At 39.5% G+C, this 21,387-nt stretch overlaps 1 protein-coding gene across 4 annotated transcripts in view; it reads right to left on the bottom strand.

Moving 5' to 3' along the window:
- The window catches only part of reln (reelin), a 241,463-nt gene that overhangs the window by 178,599 nt on the left and 41,477 nt on the right, over positions 1 to 21,387 (bottom strand). For all 4 annotated transcript variants that reach the window (XM_057835942.1, XM_057835943.1, XM_057835944.1 and 1 more), the window contains exon 2: positions 17,978 to 18,085. In XM_057835942.1, the coding sequence (XP_057691925.1) occupies positions 17,978 to 18,085 (108 nt within the window). The remainder of the gene's footprint in view (positions 1 to 17,977; positions 18,086 to 21,387) is intronic.

Raw genomic sequence — 21,387 nt, 5'->3', positions numbered from 1 at the left:
ATGCGAGGGGTGTACTCACTTTTGTGATACACTGTACCTAGTTCAATCCCAGAGAATTATCATTTGCCTGTTTACTTGACTGTTGCTTTCCTTTTAGCTATAGCATGTACCTCCTTTGTGTTTCCTTATAACAATTTCATAAAGCAGTCTCATGCTTTTTGACAACGAAAGTGTGGTTTCATATGTTCACTTGTAAATGGCAGTAAGAAATAAATGTCTTTCTCTGTGTGTACTTTCATGCAAAATGATTGCAATTTTGACCATATACACCCAAGCTGGCACCTCCTCCACAGGTCAAGGTGCAGTCAAATTTCATCTCTAATAGCTCATGTGTTAGCAGGAGGCCATCCGTCATGAGGACAGACTGGGGGCTGGATGTCCCTGTCACTAAGCCATCTCTTTGTCAGCAAGCGAGTTCCATCATACTGAAATGAGGACCGTCCCTCACTAGCAAAGGAGAGTAGCGTCGCAAATACATACACATATGCAAATGAACCGCAAAATAAACATCACCCTGCGCATGAACCATCCATCAATGACTGTGTTCTCAGAAGCTTAGCATCAACACAGTAACTATCTCTCCTCCCCCTCCTCGTTTTCGCCTTTTCTATGCTCATGACTTTTGATGCACATGTCCAAAATCCCCCTCCTGCTTTGCACTCATTGCTTTTGCTTTAATCTCACCACTTTTCTATGCTACCATCAATTTCAGGCATCTTTGCAATACAGACTTTTGTTCGCCTTATAATTTCAAATTTGCGGGATACTTTTACAAGGTACAGTGGTATGAAACCATATCTGAACCTTTTGGAATTTTTCACATTTCTGCATAAAATCACCATCAAATGTGATCTGATCTTTGTCAAAATCACACAGATGAAAAAACAGTGTCTGCTTTAACTAAAGCCACCCAAACATTTATAGGTTTTCCTATTTTAATGAGGATAGTATGCAAGAAATGACAGAAGGGGGGAAAATAAGTAAGTGAACCATCACATTTAATATTTTGTACCCCCCCCCCCCAATCCCCCCCCCCCCCCGCCCCTTTGGATGAGATAACTTGAACCGGATGCTTCCTCTAGCTGCAGAACAGTCTGCCACATCGATCAGGACTAATCTTGGCCCATTCTTCTCTACAAAACTGCAGTAGTTCAGTCAGATTCCTGGGATGTCTGGTATGAATCGCTGTCTAGAGATCATGCCACAGCATCTCAATGGGGTTCAAGTCTGTACTTTGACTTGGCCTCTACAGAATGTGTATTTTGTTCTTCTGAAACCATTCTGAAATTAATTTACTTCTGTGTTTTGGATCATTGTCTTGTTGCAACATCCATCCTCTTTTTAAGGCCGAGTTATGCTACTGCGACAGACCTGCACCGTCAAGGCAGACCCGATTTACGACCCTCCGCCGTAGCCTTTCATGTTCCTTCACAATTTTCTGACTTCACGTCGCGTTAACGCGTCTGACGTGACGGAAATGGACTGTGATTGGTCCGCTCATACTGTTGTTTCCGGATCAGCGCAAAATCACCGCCATTGTCAATTATTTTGCTACACGCAAAAATGGACCAAGCCGATGAGAGTATCAACGAAAAGCAAGTACGACATCTTCGACAATATTTCGTCAAGATATTATGAAGATTGCCAAATGGCAAGCAATTCATGGGAGGATATTGCTGAAAATATGGGGCTGGAGGTCAGCCAGCGATTGAATGAAAAAATGGAAGAACCACCGAGACAAGTATGTTTGTTTTCGGAAGCAAATGGACACACGAAGCGGTGACCCAGTCGGCCAAAAACTGCCAGCATTTTATCACATTATATTGCATTTTTGGTTGGTGCACTTCATCATTTATTGTGTACATACTGTATGTTTGCTATGAATCTGTGACTTATTCACGTGTCACACTTCAAGTATATGAAGAATAAAGCACAGGTTTGGTGTCAAAAGAGTTGTTTTAATGTTTAATTATCAATTAGACAGTTCACACACTTGATAGATCATCACTGATTGATAGTTCCTCTGCGCTTTTATGATAATGTGTTTACCATGAAGGCTTCCAATGCAGTTTGGGAAGTTCCATAGCCACCAGAAATCTGTTATGGCTTCCCACTGGGTGGTTGTAGGACACGGCAAAAAATCGGGCTGGAGGGCTGTCCACAATGCTTTGCAGACCTCGAAAAAAACCCTGGACACAGTGCTTGACGGCAGTTTGAAGTTAGCCGCCACAGCTTGCTGGCTTCCAACCGAGGCTAGTGCGGCATCAACAGTTGGGCAAACCACCTCTGCAACCTTCTTCTGCATCACCTGCATCTCAACATTTGTATTGTAATAGCCCCGGATGGGGGGAAGACGTCGGAGGAGAGAGTCGATGATGGCTTTCCCCATTTTATTGTGGCAACAATAAATAACGAAATAATAGCGGGTTGCCGCAACATGCGACCGCTTTCTCCTTCTTACGTTTTTTCCACATGCTTCCCGCTACGTCACCGCTGCCCAGTCTGATCACCTCTTAAAGGACCCGCTCCTAGTTACGGACATTACAGGATGATCAACATTTGTTCAATGTTGATGAGCTGAAGATCCACATTCAAGCATTTCATCTCTGTTGTGTAACCGGAAGAAAACTAAAGGAAGTCGACAAGAGTCTCCCCAAACCGTACAAACACAAGGCCACACCCCTCTAGTGGCTTGGCGGTGATCTACTGAGCAACACATTCCCTGGCTGCAGAACTATCGAATGCTCATTGACGCCGTAGTCGCTACGCCGTCACCGCAACTCAGAATCATAACTCAGGCTTTAGCTTCAACTGTCTGACAGATGGCCTCAGGTTTTCCTGCAAAACATCATGATAAACCTTTGAATTCATTCTTCCATTAATGATTGCAAGTTGTCCAGGCCCCGAGGCAGAAACCAGCCCCAAATCATGATGCTCCCTCCTCCATAAGTCACGGTGAGGATGAGGTGTTGATATTGGTGAGCTTTTCCATTTTCCCTCCACACATGATGTTGTGTGTTACTCCCATACAATTCAACTTTGGTTTCATCAGCCCACAACATATTTTGCCAAAATTTCTGTGAGTGTCCAATTGCCTTTTTGCGAACATGAAACAAGCAACAATGTTTTTTCTAGACATCAGTGGCTTCCTCCACGGAGTCCTCCCATGAACACCATTCTTGGCCATAGTTTTACATATAGTTGATGTGTGCACAGAGATATTGGACTATGCCAGTGATTTCTGTAAGTCCTAAGCAGGCACTCTGGAGTTCTTTTTTACCTCTCAGATTATTCTGCTTTGAACTCTTGGCGTCATCTTGGGTGGACGGCCACTCCTTGGGGGAAAAGCAACAGTGTCAAACTCTCCATTTGTTGACAAGTTCTCTGACTGTCGATTGATGAAGATCCAGACTTTTAGAGGTGGTGGTGGTCCTTTCCCAGCTTTATACAAATCAGCAATCCTTGATCGCAGGTCTTCGGACAGTTCTTTTGACCGAGCCATGATGCACATCAGACAATGCTTCCCATCAAGACCATTCTTACCAGGTGTGTGTTTTACAGTGGGCAGGGCAGCTTTGAAACAATCATCAGTAATTGGGCACACACCTGACATAAATTGTTTGGTAAAAATTGGTTTCAATTGCTCTTTAAGTTTCCTTAGGCAGAGGGTTCACGAACTTATTTTCCCCCTTCTGTCATTGTTTGCATGCTATCCTCATTGAAATATGAAAACCAAAAATGTTTGTGTGATTTTAGTTAAATCAGACAGTTTTCACATCTGTGTGATTTTGAGAACCATCAAATCACATCTGATGGTGATTTTATGCAGAAATGTGGAGAGAAATTCCAAAAGGTTCAGATACTTTTTCACACCATTGTATATAAAATATGCATTTTTATTTTAAACATTTGTTAGAAAACGTATGCCAATTAAAGGAGCAATTGGAAAATGTATCATTTGTTTCCATCAAGGACCTGCCTCAACATACAATCACAGTGTGGCACTCCAGCTGAATGTTGTTGCGTAAAACCCTGATCAACAGATAAACAGACACATCAGATTTCAGTTGTCCTTAATAGAACTCTCCAGAGGACAATGGTTTAAAGACTGTGAGTTCCTTTTGTGACTGCCAAGGGCTGGAATGAAAACAAAGCGCTCCGAATGGAATACATGTTGTCAAACGGGGAATAACACAAAGTCAACGGAATTCTCCAGCAACTGAGTCAGGCCACAATGAAATTGCTTTTCAGACAAGGACTCCACTTTTCAGTGCAACAGACCAACAGAACCTCTTTACACACTAACCCACATTCCAAGTGTGTGTTGTGAATGTGAGACTCCCAAAATACCACACTGAGAGTCCCTGGCACAGTTATTCAGTCCCACTGCTGTGTCAGTCAATTTAATAAAAACAAAGTCATTGTACACCCTGTCTTAAGCATGACTGGCTACCACAAACAATGTTTTCACCTCTAGTTTGACTGATTCCACAATCACCACAGCCTAGTAACAACATTGTGACTTTGTTTACATTACCCTGACTAATAGCCCAATCGATCTATTGGGCTAATTTGACAATGAGTGGGTGTAGAGTTCTGATGACGCAGTAAAAAGTCAACTCCCCAAAGCCTTACACTTTTGTGACAAATTCAGTGTGAAATGCCTTGTTATTCTGAATGAAAGAAAGCCAATAAAATGTTCCCTTCACTGTCTCCATGCTGTGGCGTCTGGATGAGTGTGTGTGCTCACTCACAATCGGAGTGACAGAACCCACCACCCACTAATAAAACACATTAAAGGGCCTAAAAGAAGAACAGTGCAGCATGCTGCACCAGTTTTATATGTTTGAGTATGAGTGACACAGTAGACTGGTGAATGATTTCTCAAAGGCCTGTCTGACCACACCAACCACTAAACAACTGTCTAACACAAACCTCCACACACCCTTTCTCAACTGTTTAAACATTCATCCTGCCTGCCTTGCTGACCGTGCAGCCAACAAACACTGACCACAATATTAGGTACGCCTACACTACCAGTCGAACGTTTGGACAGTTTTTCATTCAATCGCATAAAAAACTTGTACAGTTCAGTTTCTGTATTAATGTGGTTGTTGTGGTCTAAAACTGTACTAAATCATGTTGAAATGGGGCTATTAACTCATTGGCTGTTGTTGACAGAGATAGATTCGTCCAGCCAATCCATTTGAACTGGCAGTGAAAGATCATGTCAGGTTCAGCCCTCCCAGTTCAAACTGATTGGATGTCTATGTGGCATTAAACTGGCCACCACACTGTAAACCTCAACGAATTACCAGAACTGAAATAATTAGCATATCAATTGCCTCAAAAACCCAATACCATATTTTAATTTTTGCATTGGGCTTTTAAAATATTGATTTTTTTAATTTATTAATATATCAATATTAATAAAATATGTACAGTGGGGCAAATAAGTATTTAGTCAACCACCAATTGTGCAAGTTCTCCTACTTGAAAAAATTAGAGAGGCCTGTAATTGTCAACATGGGTAAACTTCAACCATGAGAGACAGAAAGTGGGAAAAAAACAGAAAATCACATTGTTTGATTTTTAAAGAATTTATTTCCAAATTAGAGTAAATATATGTACACACACACATACTGTATATCTATCTATCTATATATATATATATATATATATATATATATATATATATATATATATATATATATATATATATATATATATATGTATATGTATATATATATATATACACACAGTATATATACGTAATTTAAGAAAAGTTTAGGGCAAGTGCCTATTTTTGGTTATTAAAAAATATACAGTATATATATATATATATATATATATATATATATATATATATATATATATATATATATATATATATATATATATATATATATACCACTAACTAACTAACTAACTAACTAACTAACTAACAATACTGTATATACATATATACAGTTGTGGTCAAAAGTTTACATACACTTGTGAAGAACATAATGTCATGGCTCTCTTGAGTTTCCAGTTATTTCTACAACTGATTTTTCTCCGATAGAGTGATTGGAACAGATACTTCTTTGTCACAAAAAACATTCATGAAGTTTGGTTCTTTTATGACTTTATTATGGGTGATCAGAAAAAGTGATCAAATCTGCTGGGTCAAAAGTATACATACAGCAACACGAATTAGCAATTTCTTGTGAGTGATTATTGACTTGAACAATCATTGACTTGAACAAGTCAGGAAAGTCACTTGGAGCCATTTCAAAGCAGCTGCAGGTCCCAAGAGCAACAGTGCAAACAATTGTTTGTAAGTAAGTTTGTAAGTGCATGGCACTGTTTTGTCACTGCCACGATCAGGAAGAAAACGCAAGCTATCACCTGCTTCTGAGAAAAAATTGGTCAGGAGGGTGAAGATTCAACCGAGAATCACCAAAAAGCAGATCTGCCAAGAATTAAAAGCTGCTGTAACACAGGTGTCAGTGTCCACAGTCAAGCGTGTTTTGCTTCTCCATGGACTGAGAGGCTGCCGTGCAAGAAGGAAGCCCTTGCTCCAAAAGCGGCACCTTAAGGCTCGACTGAAGTTTGCTGCTGATCACATGGACAAAGATAAGACCTTCTGGAGGAAAGTTCTGTGGTCAGACGAAACAAAAATCGAGCTGTTTGGCCACAATGCCCAGCAATATGTTTGGAGGCGAAAAGGTGAGGCCTTTAACCCCAAGTACACCATGCCTACCGTCAAGCACAGTGGTGGTAGTATTATGCTTTGGGGCTGTTTTGCTACCAATGGAACTGGTGCTTTACAGAGAGTAAATGGGATAATGAAGAAGGAGGATTACCTTCAAATTCTTCAAGATAACCTAACGTCATCAGCCCGAAGATTGGGTCTTGGGCGCAGTTGGGTGTTCCAACAGGACAATAACCCCAAACACACATCAAAAGTGGTAATGAAATGGCTAAATCAGGCTAGAATTAAGGTTTTCGAATGGCCTTCCCAAAGTCCTGACTTGAACTTGTGGACAATGCTGAAGAAACAAGTCCATGTCAGAAAGCCATCAAATTTAACTGAACTGCACCAATTCTGTCAAGAGGAGTGGTCAAAGATTCAACCAGAAGCTTGCCAGAAGCTTGTGGATGGCTACCAAAATCGCTTAATTGAAGTGAAAATGGCCAAAGGACATGTTACCAAATATTAGCGCTGATGTATGTATATTTTTGACCCAGCAGATTTGATCACTTTTTTTCTGTTCACCCATAATAAAGTCATAAAAGAACCAAACTTCATGAATGTTTTTTGTGACAAAGAAATATCTGTTCCAATCACTCTATCAGAGAAAAACTGTAGAGTTGTAGAAATAACTGGAAACTCAAGAGAGCCATGACATTATGTTCTTCACAAGTGTATGTACACTTTTTACCACAACTCTACATATATAAATATATATATATATATATTCATCTAAACTGCTGAAGTCTAGTCTCTATTGGTTCTTACAGTATCTCTGTATTTCTTTTTCTGAACATTGTGTGCACAATAGCTATATAATTAGATGGGGTCCTTATCCGGACAGTGCTGATCTAAAATGATTATGTGCTTTTATTTCATCACTCACCACACCTTATTAACATGAGACACGTGCCGTAATGTTGATGTTTCCATTTACGATACAGAAGCTAAGGAAACCATACAACTTCCATTCAGTTATAACTGCTTTGAATTTATTTAATACATGTACTCATTGCCTGCTATTGATGGTGATAGAAATCCAATCCATTGGGATTGAGAGGACTGGCAGCGAATGCATCGATGCCGACCTTCCTATCTACGGTTATTAGTGTTTTAATATAAATTTTAGTAACTACCACTACCACCACACATACTCTGTGACTACTTGAAATATAACTGGGTTGGAAGGGAATGAATGAAGCACATATTATTTCAAGTAATACCAGGGCAGAGAGAGGATGTTTTAGCCTTTGAGTCCTAAGGTTCATGTTGCTTACATCTGTCAGCCACATGCTCCCCCACCAGTTGTACACAGCTGGAGTGTGGATGAGCATTTTTAGATTGAATTTTTCTGTGCATACAGCCATATGTGTGTAGTTTGTCCCTCACATGCTTCCATTAAGGAGGATTAGAGCCACACCCCTTCCGAGACGCTAGACATGAAACATCAGGATTGCTAAATTCCCTTGTTGAGTTGCGTGACCTTCTCGGGGCCTCTCAGATCCTTTAATTCTTGTCACAACAACAATGCAAATCATGATAATCCTGTTCCAAATCTTGCTCTTCAAAGTATTTTCATCTCTGGCTCTCTCATATACGGCTATGTCAGCAACTTTCTTTGAAATCACTAATTTTTTTTTTTTTTTTCAACAAATGTGAAATCCATTTAAATTACACACAGTTAAATTCCATTTCCATGTAATATGTATACAGTACATATTTAAATGTAACATAATCAGATGAATTGGTGCTTTTTAGGCCATTGCACTAAATTTGTCATAATTCATCTAAAAAAAGATATTACACCCCATACTGTACAGGTGAACGTTTTACTTGCTTGTGCAAAAGTCTATAAGCAAGAAAACTCACAAATTAATACACATATTAAATACAAAAGTTTAAAATGCAAAGGTTTTGTGTATTTACGAGGTATTTTAGCCCAAACATTCAGGACAAGTTGTTTATTTAAATTCTACTTATATAAAAAAATTTTTTTTAAAAACTGACTGACTATAAGTAACAATTGAAAGAAATATATTCCTGACATGTTCGGCAAAACTTCCCCAAACTTTTTTGTGTCCCTACCCCCTCCTATGTATGTGTATGGGTGGAGGGGGCATTTCTTTCCATGGCTGCTCAGCCTGTTTACAAAGAGGCAGCGGCGCAAAGACCAAAGCCCCTTTAAGACGCTAAATTCCCGTGTAAGAATTTTCGTTCTCCCTATTTCAAAGTTGTGATGTTTTTAAAATTTTGAGTAAAGGGAAAGCTTCCAAAAATGCTGGTGCAGACCATCTAGATCCATATGACCGTCAGTTAAGTCCTCATTTTATCAGTCCATATTTAGCTCATATTTTTAACCAAACCCTTCTATCTGGCGTCATCCCAACCTCTTTGAAAACAGCTACTGTAATAAAAATGGTGACATCTCTGACCTCAATAATTACCGTCCAATATCCAAGCTTCCGTTTTTATCCAATTTTCTTGAATCTTTGATCAATTCTCAACTATGTTCTTTTATTGACTCATCTAACATACTTCAGCTGCAACAGTCTGGTTTTCGCCCAGGTCACAGTACAATTACAGCTACAGTTTCTGTCTTAAATAATATTGTCTCCATTCTTGATAATAAAGAGTTCTGTGCTGCTCTTTTCATTGATCTTTCAAAAGCTTTTGATACCAGTGATTAGGGATGGGAATCAAAATCCGATTCCAATTCCAAACCGGTCCCTAGTGTTTCGAGGCCTCGACATCATAATGAAAAAGCCTTAACGATCCCTTTAACGATTCCTAAAGATGCATATTGCGTCGTGGCGTGTTTTGTTGTCCAGATGCATAAAACTAGCATGGCGCCAAGAATCACTCTCTCCAAAGTTTGGCTACACTTCACCAGGAAAGAGGGTGAAAATGAAATGTTACGACGGTTTAGCGATGGTTCCCTAGTGTTTCGAGGCCTCGACATCATAATGAAAAAGCCTTAACGATCCCTTTAACGATTCCTAAAGATGCATATTGCGTCGTGACGTGTCTTGTTGTCCAGACGCATCAAAATAGTATGGCGCCAAGAACCCCTCTCTCCAAAGTTTGGCTACACTTCACCAGGAAAGAGGGTGAAAATGAAAGGTTACGATGGTTTAGCACGAGCATTGCAGCCGTAAACATAACAATGACAGCATGTAGGTTAGGGCTGTCCCAAACGACTAATTTCCTCCCGATTAGTCAGCCGACTATTTTTACGATTAGTCGACTAATCTAATAATTTTTTATTTTTTTTTAACTTCTTTAATAATGACTTTTTTTTCAAGCTTATTAATTCACAAAAAACATTTTGGAACACCTAAATTCTTTATCAGCGTATAAATAAATAACATAAATACCAATAATAAATCACAAACAATGAGGTCAAATGCCGCTGGCATTAACTAGTGCAAAAAAATGTAAACGGAAACACTGTGACTTCACCTCTTTAACCGGAGTCAAAACAATTCTTACTCTTTTTGTAGTATGTCATTGTCTATATATTTCTAAATGTTAAAATGAATTGCAATGTCCCGGACAACCATTTTCAGAATACTTTGTGTGAGTTCAGATGCTTTTTCTGGTGTGCATGCCGCATTTTTGGGGGATGGGAAAAACTGTTCAACTTTTGTTTGTTTTAACCTGAAAATAGATAAAGTAGGGGGTACACTGAAATATTACCACAATTATTTTGAATGAAAGGCACACATACCCACAGTAAGAAAAATTAAATATATAGTATTAATTTTATAGTATACTATTATATGTAAAACTTTATAATAGTAAATAACTAACACATTAGTGCAGTCATGGATTACAGTAAGCAGGCCAGTGCTGTTTCCATATATATTTTTATTATATTATGTATATACAGGATATATGTAAATATTTTCCCCAAGTGGGAGCTTCCATGATCCTAATAAATTTAATAATAATTTTAAAAAATATATAATTATATTAATTATTTTACTAAATCAAAATGCACGTTGATACGACGCACATAAAGGCAACTTCCATTTAAAAAATTGTTAGAAAGTTGTATGGATTTACAGTCCGCTAGCTTGCTGTTTCTTGTTGTCTTCGAAAATTAAACTTTGGTGACGGCGCTTCAAGTGTTCGTTCATAGCCGACATGCTACCGTGGTATGCGAGCTCAGCTTAGCAAAGAGTACACAAAGTGGCACCCTCCATATTTTCCTTGAAATAATTCCAGGCTCTGGCTATTCTGGTCCGCTTTTTTGGCTTTATGCCGCTTTCACGTGTTACCAACTCTGCCCTTTTTGGAAATTGGCGGTGTTTTCAACTCCTCACCGGCGATTCACGTGGCTCGTTGTCGTCGGTTCGTCCGATTTCCTCCTCAGGAAGGCGGCGGCGTGCATAAAAACACCGAGAGGCGTCGGATGGCTCTTTATGGATACTTTTATTGACCAAAACAAAAACGTGGGGGATGAAGTCACTCAACTCAGCGCTACCCACGCACTTTTCCAACTCACCCATCTCGCTCCCTCTCTCTCGCTCACTCGCCCACTTTCTTCCTCTTTGCTCAATCTGACAACGCCGGTCACATTGAAATAACAGCGGCCCCCTTGGGGGTGCCAGTAACAACAGCTTGTATCGCGAGCGCTCGCCATTCTAAACTTTATCCGCATGTAATTTTTTTTAACCCATCATTACCCGTCGACGGTATGTTTTGCCCGTCAACGCATTTACGTCATCGATGACGTCGACAACGTCGACAAGTCGGAACAGCTCTAATGTAGGTTCAAACGCTCGAAAGTGTGTCTTCACTTCATGAGGAAAAATTACAACGAAGCGACTTGCAGTCATTGTAAGGTGGACTGCATCGGGAGGGAATACGACTGCACTGTCCTCACCGAGACGCTAAGGCTCAGTCCTGGCTATACAGCTAGCTACAGTGCCTTGCAAAAGTATTCGGCCCCCTTGAACCTTGCAACCTTTCGCCACATTTCAGGCTTCAAACATAAAGATATAAAATTTTAATTTTTTGTCAAGAATCAACAACAAGTGGGACACAATCGTGAAGTGGAACAAAATTTATTGGATAATTTAAACTTTTTTAACAAATAAAAAACTGAAAAGTGGGGCGTGCAATATTATTCGGCCCCCTTGCGTTAATACTTTGTAGCGCCACCTTTTGCTCCAATTACAGCTGCAAGTCACTTGGGGTATGTTTCTATCAGTTTTGCACATCGAGAGACTGACATTCTTGCCCATTCTTCCTTGCAAAACAGCTCGAGCTCAGTGAGGTTGGATGGAGAGTGTTTGTGAACAGCAGTCTTCAGCTCTTTCCACAGATTCTCGATTGGATTCAGGTCTGGACGTTGACTTGGCCATTCTAACACCTGGATACGTTTATTTTTGAACCATTCCATTGTAGATTTGGCTTTATGTTTTGGATCATTGTTCTGTTGGAAGATAAATCTCCGTCCCAGTCTCAGGTCTTGTGCAGATACCAGCAGGTTTTCTTCCAGAATGTTCCTGTATTTGGCTGCATCCATCTTCCCGTCAATTTTAACCATCTTCCCTGTCCCTGCTGAAGAAAAGCAGGCCCAAACCATGATGCTGCCACCACCATGTTTGACAGTGGGGATGGTGTGTTCAGGGTGATGAGCTGTGTTGCTTTTACGCCAAACATATCATTTTGCATTGTGGCCAAAAAGTTCAATTTTGGTTTCATCTGACCAGAGCACCTTCTTCCACATGTTTGGTGTGTCTCCCAGGTGGCTTGTGGCAAACTTTAAACGAGACTTTTTATGGATATCTTAGAGAAATGGCTTTCTTCTTGCCACTCTTCCATAAAGGCCAGATTTGTGCAGTGTACGACTGATTGTTGTCCTATGGACAGACTCTCCCACCTCAGCTGTAGATCTCTGCAGTTCATCCAGAGTGATCATGGGCCTCTTGGCTGCATCTCTGATCAGCTTTCTCCTTGTTTGAGAAGAAAGTTTGGAAGGACGGCCGGGTCTTGGTAGATTTGCAGTGGTCTGAAGCTCCTTCCATTTCAATATGATGGCTTGCACAGTGCTCCTTGAGATGTTTAAAGCTTGGGAAATCTTTTTGTATCCAAATCCGGCTTTAAACTTCTCCACAACAGTATCTCGGACCTGCCTGGTGTGTTCCTTGGTTTTCATTATGCTCTCTGCACTTTAAACAGAACCCTGAGACTATCACAGAGCAGGTGCATTTATACGGAGACTTCATTACACACAGGTGGATTCTATTTATCATCATCGGTCATTTAGGACAACATTGGATCATTCAGAGATCCTCACTGAACTTCTGGAGTGAGTTTGCTGCACTGAAAGTAAAGGGGCCGAATAATATTGCACGCCCCACTTTTCAGTTTTTTATTTGTTAAAAAAGTTTAAATTATCCAATAAATGTTGTTCCACTTCACGATTGTGTCCCACTTGTTGTTGATTCTTCACAAAAAAATTAAATTTCATATCTTCATGTTTGAAGCCTGAAATGTTGCGAAAGGTTGCAAGATTCAAGGGGGCCGAATACTTTTGCAAGGCACTGTATACTCCCAAATGATGATGCAGAAGACGTTGGTATAATTTGCTGACTTTATTCAACCATCACTTGAAGAGTGAAACCAAAAATAGAAATGAAACAAATCAATTTCGTCCCCAATAACAAACAGGTTTGCATCAACGTAAATCAGCGATGATTATCTGATAATACAGTAATAACTGGATTGGTGACACAACTGGATTTAAGTGTCCGATCGCGAGTGGAAACACACAACAACAACATAAAAGATGATATATACAGGCGTTGCCTCCGTAAATATTTTACAAACATTAAAAAAAAACGTAGGCTCATGGCGATGTTTCCCTCTCACTAACTCGCTCACCCGCTTGGATGCAGCACTTCTTCTTCGCGTGTCAGCGCGCTCTTCTTCACGTGAGCACGTTCTTCTTCGCGTGAGGAAGCGCAAGGGCGCCCCCACTTGAGCGTGAAAGCACCATAAAAACTAAAAGGCATGCATTTAAATATAATGGTAAATAATACACATTAACACAGGGGTCCCCAAACTACGGCCCGCCTCCACATTTTGTCCGGCCTCCTTATACCCCCTCCAATACCACAGAGCATTTTTTTTTTTTTTTCTCAATAGTGTTATTTATTTCCTGGCCATTTTCTGTGAAGAACTCAGAGAGGGTTATTTGGTTATTATCTATTAAATTAATAGTGTTGTTGTAATTATGTATTATTATGATATGATATGATATGATATGATATGATATGATATGATATGATATGATATGATATGATATGATATGATATGATATTATATTATATTATATTATAATTTTATTTAATTCACCATTTGTTCCATGAAGAATCCAGAAAGGGTTATTTGATTGTGGCTTTCTGATAAAAATTTTTTTTTTTTTACATCTAGGCACTCCTGCAATTGTCAGTTTTTCTGTTACAAACTGACCACGGCCCCTTATCTGAGAAGGGAAAAATTATGTGGCCCTCACAGGAAAAAGTTTGGGGACCCCTGCTTTAACACAAATTGCCGAAGGCAGAACAACGACCTATATGCCAATATGTACCAATATTTTTTATTTCTATTAGAAAAATGTTTCAGTAAAATTATACACATTCTTGTGCATAAGCCACTTATTGCCACAGTTAACATTGAGGCTTTGGGCCTCTTTTGACCTCGTTGTGAGTTTGTAAGGTTGTGACTTCTGATTAAACAAACTCGATGCCAATCAAAACGTTTGTTCTTCTTTTTCCACAAATTAGAATCGATAAGAGAATCGATAAAGATCGACTCGTTAAGCAATATCGATAATGGAATCGGAATCGTAAAAATCGTTCCCATCCCTTCCCGTTCCATCCCAAAAAATTCCCATCCCTACCGTTGATCATAAAATTCTTCTTCTAAAACTGCAGGCCATAGGTTTAGATGTTAATGCTCTCAACTGGTTCCAGTCCTACCTTACAGACAGAATACAAACTGTTGCTGCTGACGGCGTTCAATCAAGTCCACTTACAGTTACAAATGGGGTGCCACAGGGGTCTTTCCTTGGACCACTTCTTTTTACGTTATACATTAATAATATTATTCTTACTAATCAATATTGTAATGTCCACTTTTTTGCTGATGATTGCATTCTATATGATCCCGGTACTTCCCCAGCTCTAGCTTTGACTCATTTACAGACTGCTTTTGATTCTTTACAAATATCTCTTCATAACCACAGATTAGTTTTAAATGCTGAGAAAAATAAATACATGGTTTTCTCCACTTCCACCATTACTGACAATGATTTACCCAGAATCAATTCCCTAAATGGTACCCAAGTTACTCTTACTGACTCATACAAATACTTAGGAATTTGGATTGACAATAATTTATCATTCAAAACCCATATTCACCATCTAATCCGTAAATTTATGTAAATTCATACTTAGCTTCCTGTATAGAATCAAAGGCTGACTGTCAACTTCTAACCGAAAAACCTTTCTGTTATCTTCTTTTGTTTGTGTTCTTGATTATGGGGACATCCTGTATTGTCATGCAGCTCCATCAACTCTTCATCAGTTAAACCCGGTCTATCATAGTGCACTACGTTTCATCACCAATGACAATTTCGGCACTCATCCTTGTACCCTTTACACACGTTGGATGGTCTTCACTACAGTCAAGAAGAAATATCCACCTCATGTTATTCATCTAGGCTTTACTGTGCAAACTTCCTAACTTCCTCACATCTCTCCTGTCATTTAAATCCAGTAACTACAAAACACGATCAACTAACTACTTAACCCTAAACATTCCACTCACACGCACTAATGTTGGCAGAACTTGCTTTAGCTATTATGCTCCTCTTAAGTGGAACGAATTGCAATCTACTCTTAAACTACAGTCAATGATTCATCTTGGTGATTTTAAATCTCTTTTGTCTGTTTTTACTGATTATTGTAACTGTTTCCGTTAGTGTATTTTGTGTTGTCTGATATTTGTGAATGTTTCTTTGTCCTCAGGCCTCTCTTGTAAAAGAGATATTAATCTCAATGAGACTGCCTGATAGAACAAAGAGTAAATAATGTGACGCTGGATTTTAGACATTGGGAGATGTACCGTGAGATACGGGGACACTTTCAGACGTGTCCCGTGTTGGCGACTTGGCGCTCTCTGTGCATGCAGAGCGAGGGACAGGATTTTATAACCCGGAATTTATGTCATTTTTGGTCAGCAACGGCAACAAAATAAACCACACATTTCGTAAGGTGGACGATGGGCTGTCTCTTCCTCGGCTCTATGATTCAGTAGGAAATTAATTTCGTTATGTTTCGAGTTGAATTTTGCTATCTTTTCAGTTAGCCATGTTGATGATAGCGATGTTTGTTTACGGCTTTTTTTCGTCTTACTGCGTAGAAAGAGGAAATGAAGATTGGCCCGCCATGATATTTATGTCATCAGCAGGGGCGTCACTAGGTTTTAAGAACGGTCACCCTGTGACCAGGGAACTAACCGGCTGCTTTCATGCATGTCGCGTCCCGGTGAAGTCCCGGACATCATACTAGGACGCGACCTGGTTAATATCCGTGTCATCTCCGTGTCAGTGTACCCGGGAAATTTCTTTCAGACATAAGGGCTACCCGTTTAAATCCTGGGATTTAAATGGAGTTCAGCGTATGTCTAAAAGGGGCTCAAGATGCATGATGCTGCGTTTAATCGACTAGTAAAATATGAAACGTTTAATTATGAGTAGACAGTTAAACGATTAAACAACTAGTCGCGCACATCCCTAGCTCCATCTTGGTTGGTTTATCTTGGTTGGAAGCGATGTCACCGACCAGTTACTGTACATATGGCTATGGTACGCCATTCCAATAGGCTGCCTATTTAACCCTTTTGGTAACGCCGACTCATCACCAAATCGACTCTCTTGTGCTTATAGTTAGACATCCAGCATTTACTTCTGTGCAACCTTTTTTAGACACCGGGTAAGCAGACTTTTTGTTCATTCCGCAGACCACCTCCTGGCTAACTCCTAGCCTGTACTGTCTTCTGATCCTCCCTGGACCTCTAGACCCCGTACTACAAAATTCTGCTTGTCGCCTGTCTCCTCTGGTTGTCCATATTTTCTGAAAATCAGTAAACTCTTGTTTAATTGAATCCCAGAACTGTGACCACGTCTGAGTCCCCAGTGCTGCGTTTTGCAACATTACTGGTAAAATCCAGATTCTTGCTACTAGTATTTTACCATAAATTTGGCTTTTGTTTTGGTTTTTTAATATAGCAGAGGATATTGTTTCTTGGACCAGTAGGACTCTCTTCCTTCATCGTTTTTTGGTCCATTGCCTGGAGAAATCTCCACTGCACTGAAGAGCTTCGACCATACACTTTGGACTTTAAGCATTCTCTTTGTTTGTTCAGAAATACTGGTGGGCTTTGACTCAACTGCTTCTGGCTGCGTCAATACATTTACCCTGAATATATTCCCAAGTGAGATGAAATGCAGAATATTTTATAGTATATGGTGTACATGTACCACTGCATTATGTGTAAACTCAAATCTAGTATTGATTTAAATATGTCCAAATATGTTGCTATAAAAATATTATTTGATATATTAATTGAGCAGTTTCTTTATCACAGAAGTCCCTACTTTTTCAACGCCATGAAACAGTTTTCCATAAATTCATTTTTGAGCTAGAGCCTAACCCAGATGACTTTGGTCAACAAGTGGGAGACACCCTAACCTGGACCAGAAACACTGACAATCACACCTTTGGAGAATTTAGAGTTTTCCGTGAAGTTAAAACACATGTTTGTAGAATGTGGGATCAAGCCTGGGTATATGTGGAGAAGATGGGATCCGCATACAAGATGGCTAGAGAGTCAAACCTGCAACCTCAGTGCTTTGAAACAGACCAGCTAACTATGAGTAAAACACCCTTCATTTTTTCTCGAAAGTCCAGTCATCTAATTCAGTCTTGAGCCTTTCTTCTCCCAGAGATGACATAAAAGTCATCTGGCAGTCCCCGCTCATCATCTATCATTGCCTGTCACAAGAGGAGCAGGGAAATGGTCTTATACAATCTGGGAACGGATGTGGACTACTGAGCTGGGTCGCGCACCCTGTGAAACTTCATCATTCCTGTCTGTAGTTGAGCATGCAATGGCGAGGTCACTGCTGAGCCCGTCACACTGAGTTTAACATCCGAGACTTACCGAAACCAAAAGCAGCCGGCGGAGGGATGGGAGCAGACTGGACAGGTGTGGAAGTGTAGAGGCCAGTCACCAGTAGTCCGTCGAAGGACACGCTGGTTGAGATGCTCACTGTGGGTAGAAGAATATTCCAGATTTAGGAGTTGGATACTAAATACAGTATGACACCTGGTTTGAAAGTGTGTGAGCACACGTGTCAACTTAGAGTATATTCATAGATTTTGTTTCTGTACTGAGATTCTAAACAATTTCATATGAGAACCTAATGCAGTAGTTTCACTGCAAAAAATTCAACTTTCAAAACAAGGGGAAAGACTACAAAAAAAGATGTTATAATCTTTAAAAATGAACAATTATTTGCCAATGGAACAAGAAAATTTTGCTTGTCCAGATTTCATAAAAAAAGTAAAAATATCTATAAACATACCAGAGAATGAATGCATTTTAACTAACAAGTGCATTTTCCTAATTCTGATGAAATACAGTACATGCAACCTATGGTAGGCCTCCAGGGTCTAGCTTGATTCTCAGGGCGTTGAATCAGTTGCAACAGGACAGATCTGGTTATACTGTATCTGAATACAGTAGGTAGTGCTGTTCTAACTAAGCTAAGCTAAGCTTCATGAACTGATGACGCCTCCTTGGATGAGAGACAAAACATCTTTTAAGGCCAGAACAGTCTAATTACGATTGATTCAATACTCAGAGTTAAATTATCGGTTAACGTAAAATGTCTCCAGAGTGGATGTCATTCAGTGTAGTTATATATAACATGACATATTTATGAATGAACTACAAAATCCTTATACAGTGCTATGATATAGCCTGACATCAACAAAGCTGATAAGCTAATTGGCAGTGATCCTTACAGTCGAATTAGGCTTGTTGTCATTTTGAGTCACCACAAACAGCTTTTGGGCAGAAATCGACCACAGGTTTATTTTTCAGTGGTTGAGATCTACAGCTTAGTGTAACCCATAGCAAGTTAACTATTGATCCACCCTGTAAATAAAACCGTGAGTGATGGGACCACAGAGCCAGCAGATTTGCCGCTGGACAGCTTCCAGCCAGACAGACAGTTAAACACGAGAGAGAAGTCTAGCCTCTTGAAGAAAATACATTTTTATAAAGGGAGGAGCGAAAACAAATAACCTGGAGTCAGCAGTGAGACCGGAATTACCTTCTGGATTTCGAGGAATAAGAAAACTCAGTGACACCCACAGCGTGTTTTTACTATGGAATGGCAACATGACAGTTTGGTCTCAGGCCTTTTCTTTTTTGGGGACTTGCTGTGTTTGCATGTCAGATCCAAGGCAGTTCAGACTGTGTGGCCTAGCCTCCCGCTCTGCCTGCCTCCCTGCCTGTCTGGGTGACTCCATTAAGACTTAAACACGCAAGGCGCCTAATGTTTGTGTATGGGCGCGTGTGGGTTCGAATGCGTGCATTCTGTGTTTGTTTGAATATCTGATGTGCTTCACCCTCTCTTAAGAGTGCAGCACCCTTGCTCCTTCATATTAAAGCCTCAATAATTTAGCTCACAACTTATTCTGTGTAATGCTGACATATAAACCTCTCCTCTGATTCTAGAGTTCATATGTATGGTGCTTAGCAAAAATAACTCTTAAGAAAAACACTACTACATTAGTAGTAAATTACTTAATTAACATTACTAAATACACAAACTGTTAATTTTTCCCAGATTTGAAAACTCCTCGCAGTGCCGAGAGGCCCCCCCTCAAAAAAGATACAAAACAATAAAAAATCGGGCTCCAAGGTTCGATGCGTATACATCCCGAGAATTTCGTCAATATCAACAAAATATCATTTTGATCCATCCACGAATAATGAAGGAATAGATCAATAATTGATAGTGTAAACAACAACAAAATGAGGCTTGACTTGACCATCTGTAAAATATTTATGTATATAAATATTAATAATTTAAAAATTGATTTTAGATGCATTCAAATGAATGTGATTTTGTTTTCAAAGGCAAAACAACATGGCAAAGATGATTCAAAGGGGAAAAAATACTTAACCTAAGTCGCTTACTTTGTCTGTCGCTAGTTTAATTTTCCGTAATTTTCGGACTATAAGCCACTATTTTTTTCCCATCATTTTGAATCCTGCGGGTCATAGTCCAGTGCAGCTTATTTGTTGATTTATTTGGGTTAGTAGGTAACACGTTATTTGACAGCGGTGTCATGAGACTGCCGTAAGACCGTCATAATTTAATATTATATACAGTAATTTTTTTAATGGACAAATACTTTCTCTATATAGCTTATTTAATGTGTACTTAACCATTAGTTTAGTTACTTTCTGGTTAGGCATTAACTAATGTTAATTAATATTTTAATCAATGTAAGATAAGGGATTACCGTAATTTTTGCACTATAAGGCGCACCTGACTATAAGCCGCCACCCACCAAATTTGACACAAAAACGACATTTGTTAATAGATAAGCCACACTGGACTATAAGCCGCAGCTGTCCTCACTGTATTATGGGACATTTACACCAAAAGATATTAACTGGTAACACATTATGTGACAGTGGCATCATACGACTGTCATAAGACCAAATAAACTATGAAGCTTTCAACCAATTGGCTGCAAAGCTTCATTGCTTCAAGAAGCTTCATTTGGCCATCACTGCTTCCTTGGGGGAGACAGTCAACCTATGATGTCACCTGCTGTCAACACTTTTGTTGTCCAACATGCCTCCTAGCATGCATCACAGCGCAACAGATGTAAATAACAATCAAAATTTATGTTTTAAGCCAATTATTTCTTCAGTTACTGTTGCAGTTGTTTCTTTAATTGCTAGTTATGGTATTTGGTAACACTTTATTTGGCAATGCCGCCATAAGAATGTCATTAGACATTCATAATTATGATATGACACTGTCATGAGCATTAATGAATGCTTATAACAGATGTCATGAAGGGTTTTCTGGCAAATTATGTCACTTTTGAATGGATGTAAAATAGCCGAGCTGGACATAAATGGAGTTAGTGACATACAGTGGGGCAAATAAGTACTTAGTCAAACACTAATTGTGCAAGTTCTCCCACATGAAAATATTAGAGAGGCCCGTAATTGTCAACGTGGGTAAACCTCAACCATGAGAGACAGAATGTGGGAAAAAAAAAACAGAAAATCATATTGTTTGGTTTTAAAGAATTGATTTGCAAATCATGGCGGAAAATAAGTATTTGGTCAAAACCAAAAGTTTATCTCAGTACTTTGTTATGTACCCTTTGTTGGCAATAATGGAGGCCAAACGTTTTCTGTAACTCTTCACAAGCTTTTCACACACTGTTGCTCGCATTTTGGACCATTCCTCCATACAGATCTGCTCTAGAGTAGTGATGTTTTGGGGCTGTCGTTGGGCAACACGAACTTTCAAC

Source organism: Corythoichthys intestinalis, chromosome 5 (assembly GCF_030265065.1).
Source record: "Corythoichthys intestinalis isolate RoL2023-P3 chromosome 5, ASM3026506v1, whole genome shotgun sequence".
NCBI lineage: Eukaryota > Metazoa > Chordata > Actinopteri > Syngnathiformes > Syngnathidae > Corythoichthys > Corythoichthys intestinalis.
Note: the sequence above shows the minus strand (reverse complement) of the source record. Positions and strands in the feature narration are given on the sequence as shown.